This window comes from Onychomys torridus, chromosome 18 (assembly GCF_903995425.1).
Source record: "Onychomys torridus chromosome 18, mOncTor1.1, whole genome shotgun sequence".
In the NCBI taxonomy this organism is placed as follows: Eukaryota; Metazoa; Chordata; class Mammalia; order Rodentia; family Cricetidae; genus Onychomys; species Onychomys torridus.
The window spans coordinates 7,971,795-7,984,170 of record NC_050460.1 but is presented as its reverse complement, the minus strand read 5'-3'; the positions used below and the strand labels follow the sequence as shown (position 1 = coordinate 7,984,170).

General features: G+C 45.5%; 1 protein-coding gene across 1 annotated transcript in view; it reads left to right on the top strand.

Annotated features, from left to right (window-relative positions):
• The window catches only part of Xpo5 (exportin 5), a 43,126-nt gene extending 31,510 nt beyond the window's left edge, over nucleotides 1-11,616 (top strand). Inside the window, exons 21-32 of the mRNA XM_036167352.1 lie at nucleotides 3,839-3,939; nucleotides 5,133-5,229; nucleotides 5,719-5,855; nucleotides 6,720-6,817; nucleotides 8,025-8,071; nucleotides 8,449-8,546; nucleotides 9,088-9,150; nucleotides 9,668-9,750; nucleotides 10,019-10,126; nucleotides 10,770-10,907; nucleotides 11,116-11,280; nucleotides 11,452-11,616. Coding sequence (XP_036023245.1) covers nucleotides 3,839-3,939; nucleotides 5,133-5,229; nucleotides 5,719-5,855; nucleotides 6,720-6,817; nucleotides 8,025-8,071; nucleotides 8,449-8,546; nucleotides 9,088-9,150; nucleotides 9,668-9,750; nucleotides 10,019-10,126; nucleotides 10,770-10,907; nucleotides 11,116-11,280; nucleotides 11,452-11,589 — 1,273 coding nt within the window. The 3' untranslated portion in view covers nucleotides 11,590-11,616. The remainder of the gene's footprint in view (nucleotides 1-3,838; nucleotides 3,940-5,132; nucleotides 5,230-5,718; nucleotides 5,856-6,719; nucleotides 6,818-8,024; nucleotides 8,072-8,448; nucleotides 8,547-9,087; nucleotides 9,151-9,667; nucleotides 9,751-10,018; nucleotides 10,127-10,769; nucleotides 10,908-11,115; nucleotides 11,281-11,451) is intronic.
• Nucleotides 11,617-12,376: the final 760 nt, after the last annotated feature.

Below are 12,376 nucleotides of genomic sequence, written 5' to 3'. Positions count from 1 at the left end.
TGGTCCATGGTGCACACATGCACACAGCCACATAAATAAGTGTAATAAACATTTAAATAAGCTGAGTATAATGGCAGATGCCTTTAATCCCAGCACTTGGAAGTATAGGCAGATGAATCTCCTTAAGTTTGAAGTTCCAGCTTAGCCAGAGATACTTGGTGAGACCGTAGCTTTAAAAAAAAAAAAATTTAATAAAAAAATAGTAATGATGATGCACTATGTGCCCTCTCCATGAGTAGGGCTTCTAGGAGAGGAAGGTGCTCTGCATGTTGGTGAGGAGTCAGTAGATGTGATAGTCTAAGTACACATATGAGTGTGACCTGCTGTGTGCTCTACACTGCATGCTTGTCCATTCTTGGAAACAGATCTTTTCATTGAAAGTGTTGGCTCCCCAGTAATGACACAGAGGCTTACTAATTATGAAAGCTCAGCCCATAGTTTAGGCTTATTTCTAATTAGCTTTTTTTTTTTTTTGAGCTGAGGGCCTTATGTTTGCTAGGCAAGCGCTCTACCACTGAGCTAAATCCCCAACCCTAATTAGCTCTTAATAACTTAAACTAACTCATTTCTACTAATTTACTCTCTACCTTGTTGCTTTTACCTCTATCCCACTTTGTGTGTCCTATCCGTTCTGTGTCTGTGGCTCCCTGCCTTCTTCCCAGTGTCCTCTTGCCCTGAAAACCCTGCCTCACAATTGGCCACTTAGCTCCAAGTCACACTTTTTCATAGTGTACAAAAAAAGATTATCCCACAACATTTCCCCCTTTTTTGTTTAAAAAGTGAAAGGTTGAACTCTAACATACTAAAACTATATACAATAAAAACAGTTATCAACTAAGGATTACATTTACAATATACAGTCCATTTGTATTTGGCAGATTCATAGAAAATACTTCATTATTTATCCTATCTTGGTGAGTCCAAAGTTTTGAACCTAATTTGCTTTCTATTATAACTAAGGAATAATACATTTCTAATTATCTAGTCTTCAACTTCATCAAAGATCCCAGAAGGATAATCATATTACCTGAGTAAACAGAAAGTATAGTGCAAGCCACTTCCAAACATAGAAATGACAGACATCTGGCTGCCTGGACAGTCACTCAAGGTTCTTTTGCAAATTTGGGGCATCCATCTTCCGCCTGCAGGTCCAGAGTATCTGAGAAACTTTTATGCAGCAGGAATTTTGAAGGACTATCCCGCTTTGTCTTGGCAAAATTTGGCAGTCACTTTCTTTTGTGTCCTGCTTGTCCCATTTGAACAGCATACTGTCTGCAGTCAAGACAAGCGGAGTTTCTTATCCAAATGGCTAGTTTTGCCACATTGAAAGCAAACTCCATATGGAGTTTCTTCAATGCCCATCATCTTTTCTGAAGTAAATTGGTGCTGACAGGAGCAGATGTGTCTCATTTTCATGAAAAGCCCATGTTAATTAAACATTTTAAATGCCATATTCTGTAGGTCTTTGAAGTGTTTTTGAAGACCGTCTATCTAAAATATCTTTGTATGTCCTTGGAAGCATGACTTAGTTTCATTATTATAGATGACTAACTACTAACCTGTATTTCTTTATTATCCTAAATAGCTTTCAAGAACTAAAACTTAAATTTTAGTTCTTAAACTTTACATTTTTAAATGAGCCACATAGGTACAATATCCTAAACAAGAATAGAAATATATACAAAGAACAAAAATAACCTTAAATTTGTATCAGTATACAGAAATATCTTACACAAAAGTAGAAACATGTACAGTCTAACAAAAATAACTTTAAATTTGTATCAATATGCAAAAATCCATACCAATGTAAAATATTTGAGACTAGTTGTTTTTTTGTTTTGAAAGTAGATACAGTAATCTACCCTTTTATTCTATCATTTCTGTACCCCCTTCTTTCTTCTCAGAACGAGATCCCTGAATCTAATTCCCATATCCTCTCTGACCATGACCAATAACAACTGTGACCAAGCCCCCTGAGCAATGACCAAAAAGTTACCCACCCCGTACCTCTTGGGATTGTGGGTGTTGTGTTCTCTAGACTGCTTCTTGTTGTCTTGAGCACTGGCATCTTTCAGGGACTCTGAGAAAATTAGCATAATGGTCAAGTCCTGGCTAGAATAGTCTGGGCCACTTCTGAGATTCTGGATCACCTGAGCCACCCATTTTCATTGGTATATGGTCCCCTTGCTCTGAAAACACATTAATGTTCAACGGTAACCTACATATCTGCATTAACACCAGTATGGAATGTGCAGTGTGCACAAGTCAATTAAAGATGATTTTTTTCTTTTATTCCAAAACACATTCTGAATACTTCAGTCACTTTAAGTAATGACCTTAGCTTACATTCATATTCTTAGTATACTGCCAGACTAAACAAACTTGAATAGATTTTTAAATGCTTAAATGTTTATGCTCAGTTAAAGAGACAAGCAGGCCAGGTGGTGGTGGCGCACACCTTTAATCCCAGCACTCAGGAGGCAGAGCCAGGCGGATCTCTGAGTTCAAGGCCAGCCTGGGCTACAGGGTGAGTTCCAGGCTACAAAGCTACACAGAAACCCTGTCTTGAAAAACCGGATATTGTAAATGTAATCCTTTCTTGATAATCAACGCTCTAGGTTTGTTGACACTACATATACTATAGCATCAATGCAGCTACAAGTGGGAAATTCTGTGAGTTCAAGGCCAGCCTAGTCTAAATAGGGGTTCAAGGCCAGCCAGGGCTATATTGTAAGACCTTGTCTGTCTGTCTGTCTGTCTGCCTTCCTTCCTTCCTTCCTTCCTTTCTTTCTTTCTTTCTTTGTTTCTTTGTTTGTTTGTTTATTTTCTTTTTTGAATCAAAAGAAACCTGAAGGGCCAGAGAGACAACTCATAGATTAAGAGCAGAGCACTTGCTGCTCTTCCAAAGGACTAGAGTTTGGTTCGCAGCACTCCCATTAGGCAGCTCACAACCACCACCTGTAGCTCCAACTCCAGGGGATCTGATCCTTCTGGCCTCCCTGGCCTTGCAAACTCGCGGTCTACAGGAACACATAATAAATAAATAAATGGTTTGGTGGGGTTTTATTTGTTTGTTTGTTCTTTGGTTTTTTTCAAGACAAGGTTTCTCTGTAGTTTTGGTGCCTATCCTGGATCTCGCTCTGTAGACCAGGCTGGCCTTGAACTCACAGAGATCCACCTGGCTCTGCCTCCTGAGTGCTGGGATTAAAGGTGTATGCCACCACCACCCGGCATGAATATATTATTAAGTTGGGGAATCTAGAAGTAATGCTCGCTATTAAGAATGTTTTTCTGCAATACACAAGGTCTTAGATTTGGCCCCAGCACTCCAAAAAGGCTATAGTGGGGAAACTGGCTACTGACTATGAATTAATCATTCAATGAATAATGTATACAGGAGGTGGGTCCTGTCCCTAGTCATTGTCCCTTAGTAACACAGTCATTTTGATGGGGAACATGTCTGGAGTTTGTTCTTCTAGGAAGCTGTGGTGACTATTGCTAGGTCTGTGCTCCAAAAATAGAGGCAGAGAATTGAAAGATGGGTCATATTACTCTGACCTGCGCTTTGCACATACAGTGTTGCTGACATTTCTATCAGTTTATGCATCTCAAGTCTAACAGGATTTGCTTTTGATTCACTCTGTTGTGATGCTGTCCTGCTCTCTCAGGATTTGGTGTGTGTTATTACGCCATGGAGACTGTATGCTCTGTAGTTAACAGCTTCAAAAGCTGCATCTTTCTCTGGGGAATTCTTTTCCCTCTGCTGTGAGTAATGTTGATGGGGGAATCGATCTGAAAGAGTAGCCAGATGTTTCCATAACATCCTTATTTTTTTCAGAACCCACAATACTTTATACACACCGGAAATTCTAGCCAAAATGGCAGAGCCTTTCACCAAGGTTCTGGATATACTTGAATCTGAAAAAACAACAATATTAGGTAAGAAGGTTTTACCTCCTTGCTGAGTTCATCCTAACCTCTATGACTTGTCAGGAAATATGTTTGTGGAGCTCCTAGAGGTGCTAAAGAGCTTCTGTGCCATTGATCTTCCTCATCTGAACTATCAGAGTCTTCTGAATGACTTTTCCCTATTAATCCCTGTAGAGGATTTTTCTTTAGGCTGCTGGCTCACAAAAAACCGACATGGATACTAATCATGAAAGCTTGGCCTGTAGCTTAGGCTTGTCCCACTAGCTCTTAGAACTTAAATTAACCTGTTTCTCGTAATCTGCATTTTGTCTCGTGGCTTTTACCTCTCTTCCATCTGGCATCTCCTGATTCCTCTCTGTCTCCTCTGGTATCTCTCCTGTGCCTAGGTTCTTCTCTCTGCCCAGAAGTCCCACCTAACCTCTTCCTGCCTAGCTATTGGCCATTCAGCTCTTTATTAAACCAATCAGAAGGCACCTTGGCAAAGACACATCTTCACAGTGTACAAAAAGATTATTCCACAAAAAATCCCTCCTTCAAACACATTCCTAGGGTGGGACACCTTGCTCAGCCTTGACACAGCAGGGAGGAGCTTGGTCCTGCGTCAACATAGAATGCTAGGCTTGTTGACTCTCCAAGGGAGGCCTTACCTTCTCTGGGGAGTGGATGAGGGGTGGGATGGGGGGAGTAGGGGAGGGGAGGAAAAGGGGAGGGCGTGGGAACTGGGCCTGGTATGTAAAATGAAAAGAAAAACTTAAAAAAAGAAGATTAAAAAAGTAAATAAATTTTTTAAAAAATCCCTCCTTCAGTTTAGTGTGCAAGTAGTAGTAAGTGGTAGACCCATGTTTCTCCATTATACACACTGGAAATGCTAGCCAATATGGCAAAGCCTTCACCAAGGTGCTAGATATATTCGAATCTGATCTCGGAAGTTGTTTCTTGAAGAACCAGTAAAAGCTAACTATGTCAGATGCAAGAAGAGATACTCGGATGGGATACAGCTTACCTGGCATGTGCTTGTGCCCAGTCAGGAGAGGATGGCAGGGAGGGGAAAGCCGAACGCCTTCCCGAGAACTCTTTGTACTCTACGTCCTAGACTATGCCGCCAACTGCTTTGGAATAGAGCACACATGTTCACAGACAGACATGTGTGCCTGCCTGCATATGCTAGCCTGTTCCCACCCATTTTGTTCGTCTGTTTGTAGGATTACCTCAGCCTCTCTTGGAAGTCAACGAACACCCTGTCTACAAAACGACTTTGGAGAGGATGCAGCGTTTCTTTGGCATCCTCTATGAAAACTGGTAAGGCCCCAGCACTGCTGCCTGCTCCCTTGCCAGAATGTTCAGCTTGTAGGGATGGCAACAGAGACTTCTGACCAAGAACTGTAGTGTGGAGGTGAGCGGCAGCAGGTGGTGGAGCGGAGTTGGTGGGAGTGGTAAGTCCAGGGGAGCAGCTGCTTTCCCGCGGTACGGACTGACTGTTGTATGCACCTCACAGTCCTGCCAAGACTGAAGTTCATACCCGCTGTGTGCTTCTAGTGCGTAATGATGAGGCCCCAGAAGTAGAGAAGCGAACTTGCACTTGTTCTGACTGCTTAATGCTTGTAGTCTGATTCTCATGGGACTGGGTTTTGTTTTTGGGTCCTGGTGTCGGGTTTAGTGATACTTGGCTCCGTGCACACTACACTCAGAGCTGTAGCCTCGGTGAACCAAATATTAGAGAATCTTGACCAACCCGTAGGACTGACACTATTGAGTATTAGTTATCACCGGTGCTTATTTGCCTTACAGTTATCATATCCTAGGGAAGGCAGGCCCTTCCATGCAGCAAGATTTCTACACTGTAGAGGGCCTCTCCACCCAGCTCCTTGGTTCAGCCTTCGTCAACTTGAACAATATTCCTGACTTCCGGCTTAAATCTATGCTTCATATCCTTGAAATGGCTCTAAGTGACCTAGAAGATCAGGAATTGGAGACAGGACAGGGGAAGGGAAGCTTAACTACCAGGAGCAGGTGGGGCTGTAGGCTTATGTGCATTGTGCCCTCTTACAGAGAGAGGAGTTCAAATGAATTAATAAGTAAGTAGGGAAGGGAGGGGAAAACAGGAGGGCAGCTCAGACTAAGGGTTGAGTGTCTAAAAAACCTCCTGAGCTTTTCCCTGGGTGGAAATTATTGTCTTCCTACTGCTTAGAAATATAGAAGTTTTAAATTTATTTCTTTTTCTATATTTTGCTGAGTGCTTCATTTTTTGGTTGGTTTGGTTTTGCCAGGGACTTTTTAAATATGTAGTCTATGCTATCCCTAAACATGCCATTCTCCTTCTCCTTCTTTAACCTCCTGAATGCTGGGGTTTTGGTGTTTGTTTTGAATGATAGTCTCACTGTTCTCCAAGCTGAGCTGGAACTCCTGGGCACACATGACCCTCATGCCTCAGCCTCCTGGGTAGCTGGAACTACAGGTGAATGCTTGTACACCCAGCTGGGTGCTTTCTTTTGAAGGAACACCCAAGATTTCATTATCTTTTGGACCCTTTTATATGAGGGTGTCTTTAATTCTTCTATTCTTTTAGCAACCCAGGGCTATAATATACAGCTAAATAGAAGCTAAAAATACAAAATAATTGAGTACATATGCAGCTTAGGATTCTAGGACAATGAGGGGGTTTTCCTGTTATCGTAGGATGTTCCTTTTATCTTGGATGTTCTGTATAGTGGACTGCCCAGCAGCACAGCCTGTTGGCTGGAAAGTGAAGGGTCTGCTCATTGCTAAGACTTCTTAACCCATGGTCGCACGTGTCTTTGTGAAGCCTCTCGTGCTCTTCTGTCCCCCAGAACACTATGAAACCCTCCTAGCTCCCATCCTTGGACCTCTCTTCACCTACTTCCACATGGTAAGTGGGTCAGGGAACAGGCAGAGCACTCTGAAGTGAATGGTCCATGCTGGGGCGTGGTCTCTAAAGTGACCACAAGCATAAGGGCTTAAGTTTAGAGCCCCTGAACACATGGGAAAGCCAGATGTGGTGGCACACACTGTTAGCTCAGCACTGGGGAGGTAGAGAGATAGATGGAACCCTGGAGCTCTCTGGCCAGACAGACTGTTCGTTGATAAGCTCCAGGTTCAGGGAGAGTCTCACTCAAAAACCAAGGTGGACAGTGATAGAGTAAGACATCTGACATCAATCTCTAGCCTCTTCACATGTGCGGACACGCCATGTAAGGCACAGAGATGAGTGACTGATTCTGAAGGGTTCTGCCCCTGCCGGGCTGGCTGTGAGCAGCCTCCCAGGAGGCCGAGGAGCTCCAAAGAACTGAGCAGCTTCGTTGCTTTGGGTGCCTTCACGTGTAAATTCCACTCCCGTCTTCCTGCCAGAAGAAATGATTAAGGAACTCTTTCCCTTGGGTCTGTCCAGCTCAACAAAGAACAGATGTGCCCAGAGAGACCCAAAATTTCTCCAAGTATCATTAATCTAAGCAGGTACTGGACATGTGCCCTTGTCATTAGTGAAGTAAGGTAACAGAAACTCAATCTTTGTTCTGTTCTTTGCGGTAGTCTGCTAGGGCTAAGGCGGGGACTAAATGGCCTGAGAGGTGACTGACACATCCCTGGCGACCTTGGACTGACACTAAATGACCAATAGTGGATTCTTCAACATTTCTGAATACAGAAAATTGATGTCCGTGACCAAGAATTAAGCTTTTTGCTGTTTTGACAATACTAGAAGTTACTGCCAACATTAATTGAAGTTCCTATATTAAATTCCTTTTTCATATTTGGGCCTTAGTACAATTCAGTTTACAGTACAGAAAATGTCTCTAGGTTAATGTAAGGAGTTAGTTTCTTTTTGGGTAATTAGTTCTGCTTAAAGTAAACTTGAATAGCTATGTGGAGGCGCTTACACCTCTAATCCCAACACTAAAGAAGCTGAGACGGGAGAATCACTCACAAGTTTAAGGCCAGCCTGGGATTTATGGTGAGTTCTAGGCCAGCCTGGGCTAGAGTAAGAGCCTCTTTAGGAAAAAAAAAATTAGAAGTAGACCTTAGATGCCATGTGCTGCAGCCTCTCCCCATCCCAGCACTTCCTCCTCTTGTTTCTTCAGAGGCTTTCCCAGAAGTGGCACGTCATCATCCAGAGGAGCGCGCTGTGGTAAGGAATGACCAACCCTCAGCGCGGGAGCCAACAGCCAGCTTTGGGTTGGGCAGGGTTTGACTAGAGTAGCATTGGTATAGTCATTCCCAGCTTGCATGGCAGGTGCTTTGTCTGGGACAGGCTGATGGTGAGATTAAGCTTTCCTGTGGGGGACCTTCCTCTTACCTACTCTAGGTTTTGATCCTGAGCTCTCCATCCAACCAAGCAGAGTCACAAGAGATAAGGTCTCTCAGTGGACTGCTGTCTATCTCTGATGTACTCTGGGGATACCAGAAGAGGAATGGCCTGGGTGTGGGGGTGCTTGTGAGGGTGATCATTTCCTGGTTCTTGCTTCCTTTGCTCTCCCACGGAACTTGCCCCTTGGTTCTTGGCAGTGGAGAGGATGAGATTGCAGAGGACAACCCTGAGTCTCAAGAGATGCTGGAGGAACAACTGGTGAGGATGTTAACCCGAGAAGTCATGGACCTCATCAGTAAGTGGCGTGTGGGGACCAGGGAAACTACTCAGCAGCCCCACACGGGCTAGGCTGGTGGCAGAGGTTCAGGCCAACAAGTAGAAGCTAATAGTCCTTAAGTCAGTCAGACAAGTTCTGAGTTGTGAACTACATTGTACCAAAAAAGAAGACAGGGATCCCAAATAGGAACCTGAATTAATGTTGGCAATAACTTTCTTATTTGATCAAGATAGGAAAAGTTCAGTTCTTAGACATGAACATCAATTTTGTATTTTCAGAAGTGTTGAAGAATTCAGTATTGGTTTTTTTATTCCCAAAGTAGTTAAGGACATGTCAGTCACCTTCCCTGGTCCTTTGTAATGTCCCCCTAGCTGGCTGACTGGAAGATCGACCCACAGTCTGGTTGGGATCCTCAGAATACCTCCTTCTAATGGTGAAGCTGATTTAGTCATTGGACAGTATCTACCCACCAGCTTTCATCTGGCCAGAACTAACCTGGAATCAGTTGGCGAGGTGACTGTTGTGCCGTGGGTTGATACTACCTTCTGCTCTCTTCTAGCAACCTGCTGCGTATCAAAAAAGACTGCTGACCACAGTGCTGTTCCTGCTGTGGATGGGGATGGTACGTGATCTGTAGCTCTACCCCTGGAGACAGAGCCAGGGTAGATCTAGCTGTCTGTCGTCTTGTGCCGGACTACTTGCTGTCCTCTGTCCAAAGTGGTTTTCTTCCTGGGATGGACATGACCCTAACCTCTTGCTCATTCAGTCTCTTCTCAAATGATATCTCCTCCAAGGCCTTCATGTCTAATCTGCCAAACATCACAGGCCCGCACTGTGTAATCTCTTCTGCTTTTGTTTTTTTTTTTTTGCATTTTTAATTTTATTAAATTCATTTATTGCCCATCTCCCTTACTGTGTAGGTTGTCAGGGAAAGGACCGTGCTGTTCCTTTTATACTCCAGTACCTGACCCCGTGCCTGTTAGCATGGGCACTCACATCTGAACTGTCCTAGTGTCTGCAGCCTGCCTGGGGGAGAGGGTGGTGTAGCACTGCTTAATCCCAGGCAGCTGAGGACATTCCATTTGGGTATCCCTCTTTGCTGTGAAAGAATGGAGCTTAGTGTTCTGCATTGCTTACAGATGAAGAGATGATGGCCACTGAAGTCACCCCTCCGCCTGTGGCAGAGCTCACAGAGTTGGGGAAGTGCCTGATGCAGCAGGAGGTGGGTAGAGGGCACTGGGGGTACCTTTTCTCCTTGCTCTGGGCAGATGTTCTCAGGAACATGCAGGTACACTGCTGCAGCTTGCTGGTATTTGCTCTCTGGGACTCAGCTTTTATCTGCCCTCCCATACACAGCTTTCCCTCCCCCAACCACTACTACCACCTTTCTGTTTTTAGAGACAGAGTCTCATTGCATAGCCCTGGCTGGCCTGGACTAAAGGCCTGACTGTTAATTTCCCAATGTTCCCTTTTGTTCCTTCCCTGTTCAGGACATCTGCACAGCACTATTAATTACCGCCTTCAGCTCTCTGACCTGGAAGGATACTCTGTCTTGCCAGAGGGCAACTTCACAGCTCTGCTGGCCTCTCCTCAAACAAGTATGCTTCATTCATTGTTTTAGGGGTGGGGGTGGACCCAGGGTTACAAGCATGCTAGGCAAGCACTTTACCACTGACTATACCCCCAAATCTCTTTTTCTTTTTTATTTTGAGACAAGGGTCTGACTAAATTTCCCAAGCTGTTCTTGAACTCCAGAAACCCTGAAGTCTTGCTGCCTCCTTGCCACTCCTGAATAGCTGAGACTGCAGGCCTATAGCCCGTTAGTTAACTCTTGTATTGCTGTGGCCAAATTCACCCAAGATAGACTGATTGATCTCTGGGGGTTAATCTACAGTGGGTAAAGCATGGCTAAGTTCACTATGGCAAGAGCATATTGTGATAGCTCCTCTTATCTCAGCAGACAGGAAGCCAAGAGCACAGGTTTTGACCAGGGGCGGGCCTAACAATTAACCTGTGACCTGCTTCTGCCAGTCAGGCCCCAACTGCTAAAGGCTCCACAGCCCTCAAAATAGCCATATTGGTTGAGTATGCAGAACATGACAGAGGCTGTGTCAGAGTCCTTGCCACCTTTTCCTTTCCTGTCTGGAAGTTGAAGTCAGCCTCGTAGACTGAGTCAGTTCGAAGAACTGGGATGTGGGCCCTTCAGAGGCTCGTGGCTCCTGAGCACAGCTGTCTTCCCAGGTGATGTCTGGGACCCTGCTCGCAGATGCTGTCACATGGCTTTTCACCAGTGTGCTGAAAGGGTTGCAGATACATGGGCAGCATGATGGGTGCATGGCTTCCCTGGTCCACCTGGCCTTCCAGATATACGAGACACTGGTAAGTGGAGCGTCAGGGCAAGATGGCTGGCAGTCTAGCCGCTTCACTCAACCTGCCTCCCATGATCTTGAGCTGTGCCCCAAACCCAGGCATCTGCCATATTGCTTATGCTGCCCCTGGGTGGCGGGGGGGGGGGGGGGGTTGCCATGGAATGGGGAAGGTGGCAGGCCAAACCTTCATCCATTGAGTTCATTCCCTGCTTAACTAGCGCCCCAGGTATCTAGAGATAAGAGCAATAATGGAGCAGGTCCCTGAAATACACAAGGAGTCTCTGGACCAATTTGACTGCAAGCTTTTAAACCCCTCCCTTCAAAAAGCAGCTGATAAGCGCCGGAAGGACCATTTCAAACGCCTCATCGCCGGCTGCATCGGGGTAAGTCTTCCATCCCTGTAACGGCTCCCAGCCCCACGCTTGCTTGCTTGCTGTCTTAGACTGTTGTGGGTAAATTCAAAACCAACGAGTCACAGACTGTTCTGAGTGTGTGTGTGTAAGGTAGGGGTCCACAGCTCAGACCCACCATCAGTTTTCTCTTGTTCTCTACAGAAACCCTTGGGAGAACAGTTTCGAAAAGAAGTTCACATTAAGAACCTTCCCACGCTTTTCAAAAAACCAAAACCAATGCTGGGGACAGAAGTGTTGGACAGTGAGGGGGGTGGACTGGCCACCATCTTTGAACCGTGAATCAAGCTTTTGGGCATCCTTCTCTGGCCTTCGTTGTCATCTCTTCTACCCCTTGTAGCTCATCTCTAGGCCCTTGTACTGCCACCTCCCTTTCCACCCCATCAGCCTGGAGATGCTCAGATCCGGGACCAGCTGGACAAGAGTGGCCCTGTGTGGGGCCAGTCACTCTACTCAAGTGCTGAGAGAAGGGAGTTAGGACTGACACCGTCCCACAGAGACACCCTCTGGAGATGGTGGCATTCCCTAGGGAGATGGTGGCATTCAACTTGCAATTTGGGCTTTTCCAAGAAAAGTGGGAGCACAATGGCCTTCCCCCAGAGCAGCTACACCAGCATGGACAGGATGGGGTGCTGTGCCCAACATCACTGACCACACTTGCAAGGGCTCAGCCAGTTCCTCTTGGACTGCAAGGGACCCACTTGAGCCCCTTGCTGCTGGGCTGACAGGGGCCCTTCTCCACTCCCAGGGGCATGTCTGGCCTAGGTGCTACATGCTGAACCATACTAAGCCTGTTCTCATCCTTATCTTAAGCAAGAATCTGGTCACTTGGTGGGATCCATGGTACAGGCTTTTGCTAAAGTCTGAGCACAGTATCCAGGGACAAGGGCTGGGCAGAGTTTAATTCTTTAAAATGCACATCCTGCCCTTCTGAGTGACCCTTAAGGGCTTCCCCAGCCTCAGGGCCTACTCAGTATCACATGACACCAATTGCATCCAGACCAATTAATCTCATATCTGGCAAGCTAGCAAAGCCACTGTCCTTTTGGGACTAGCTGAGTCCAGGTGC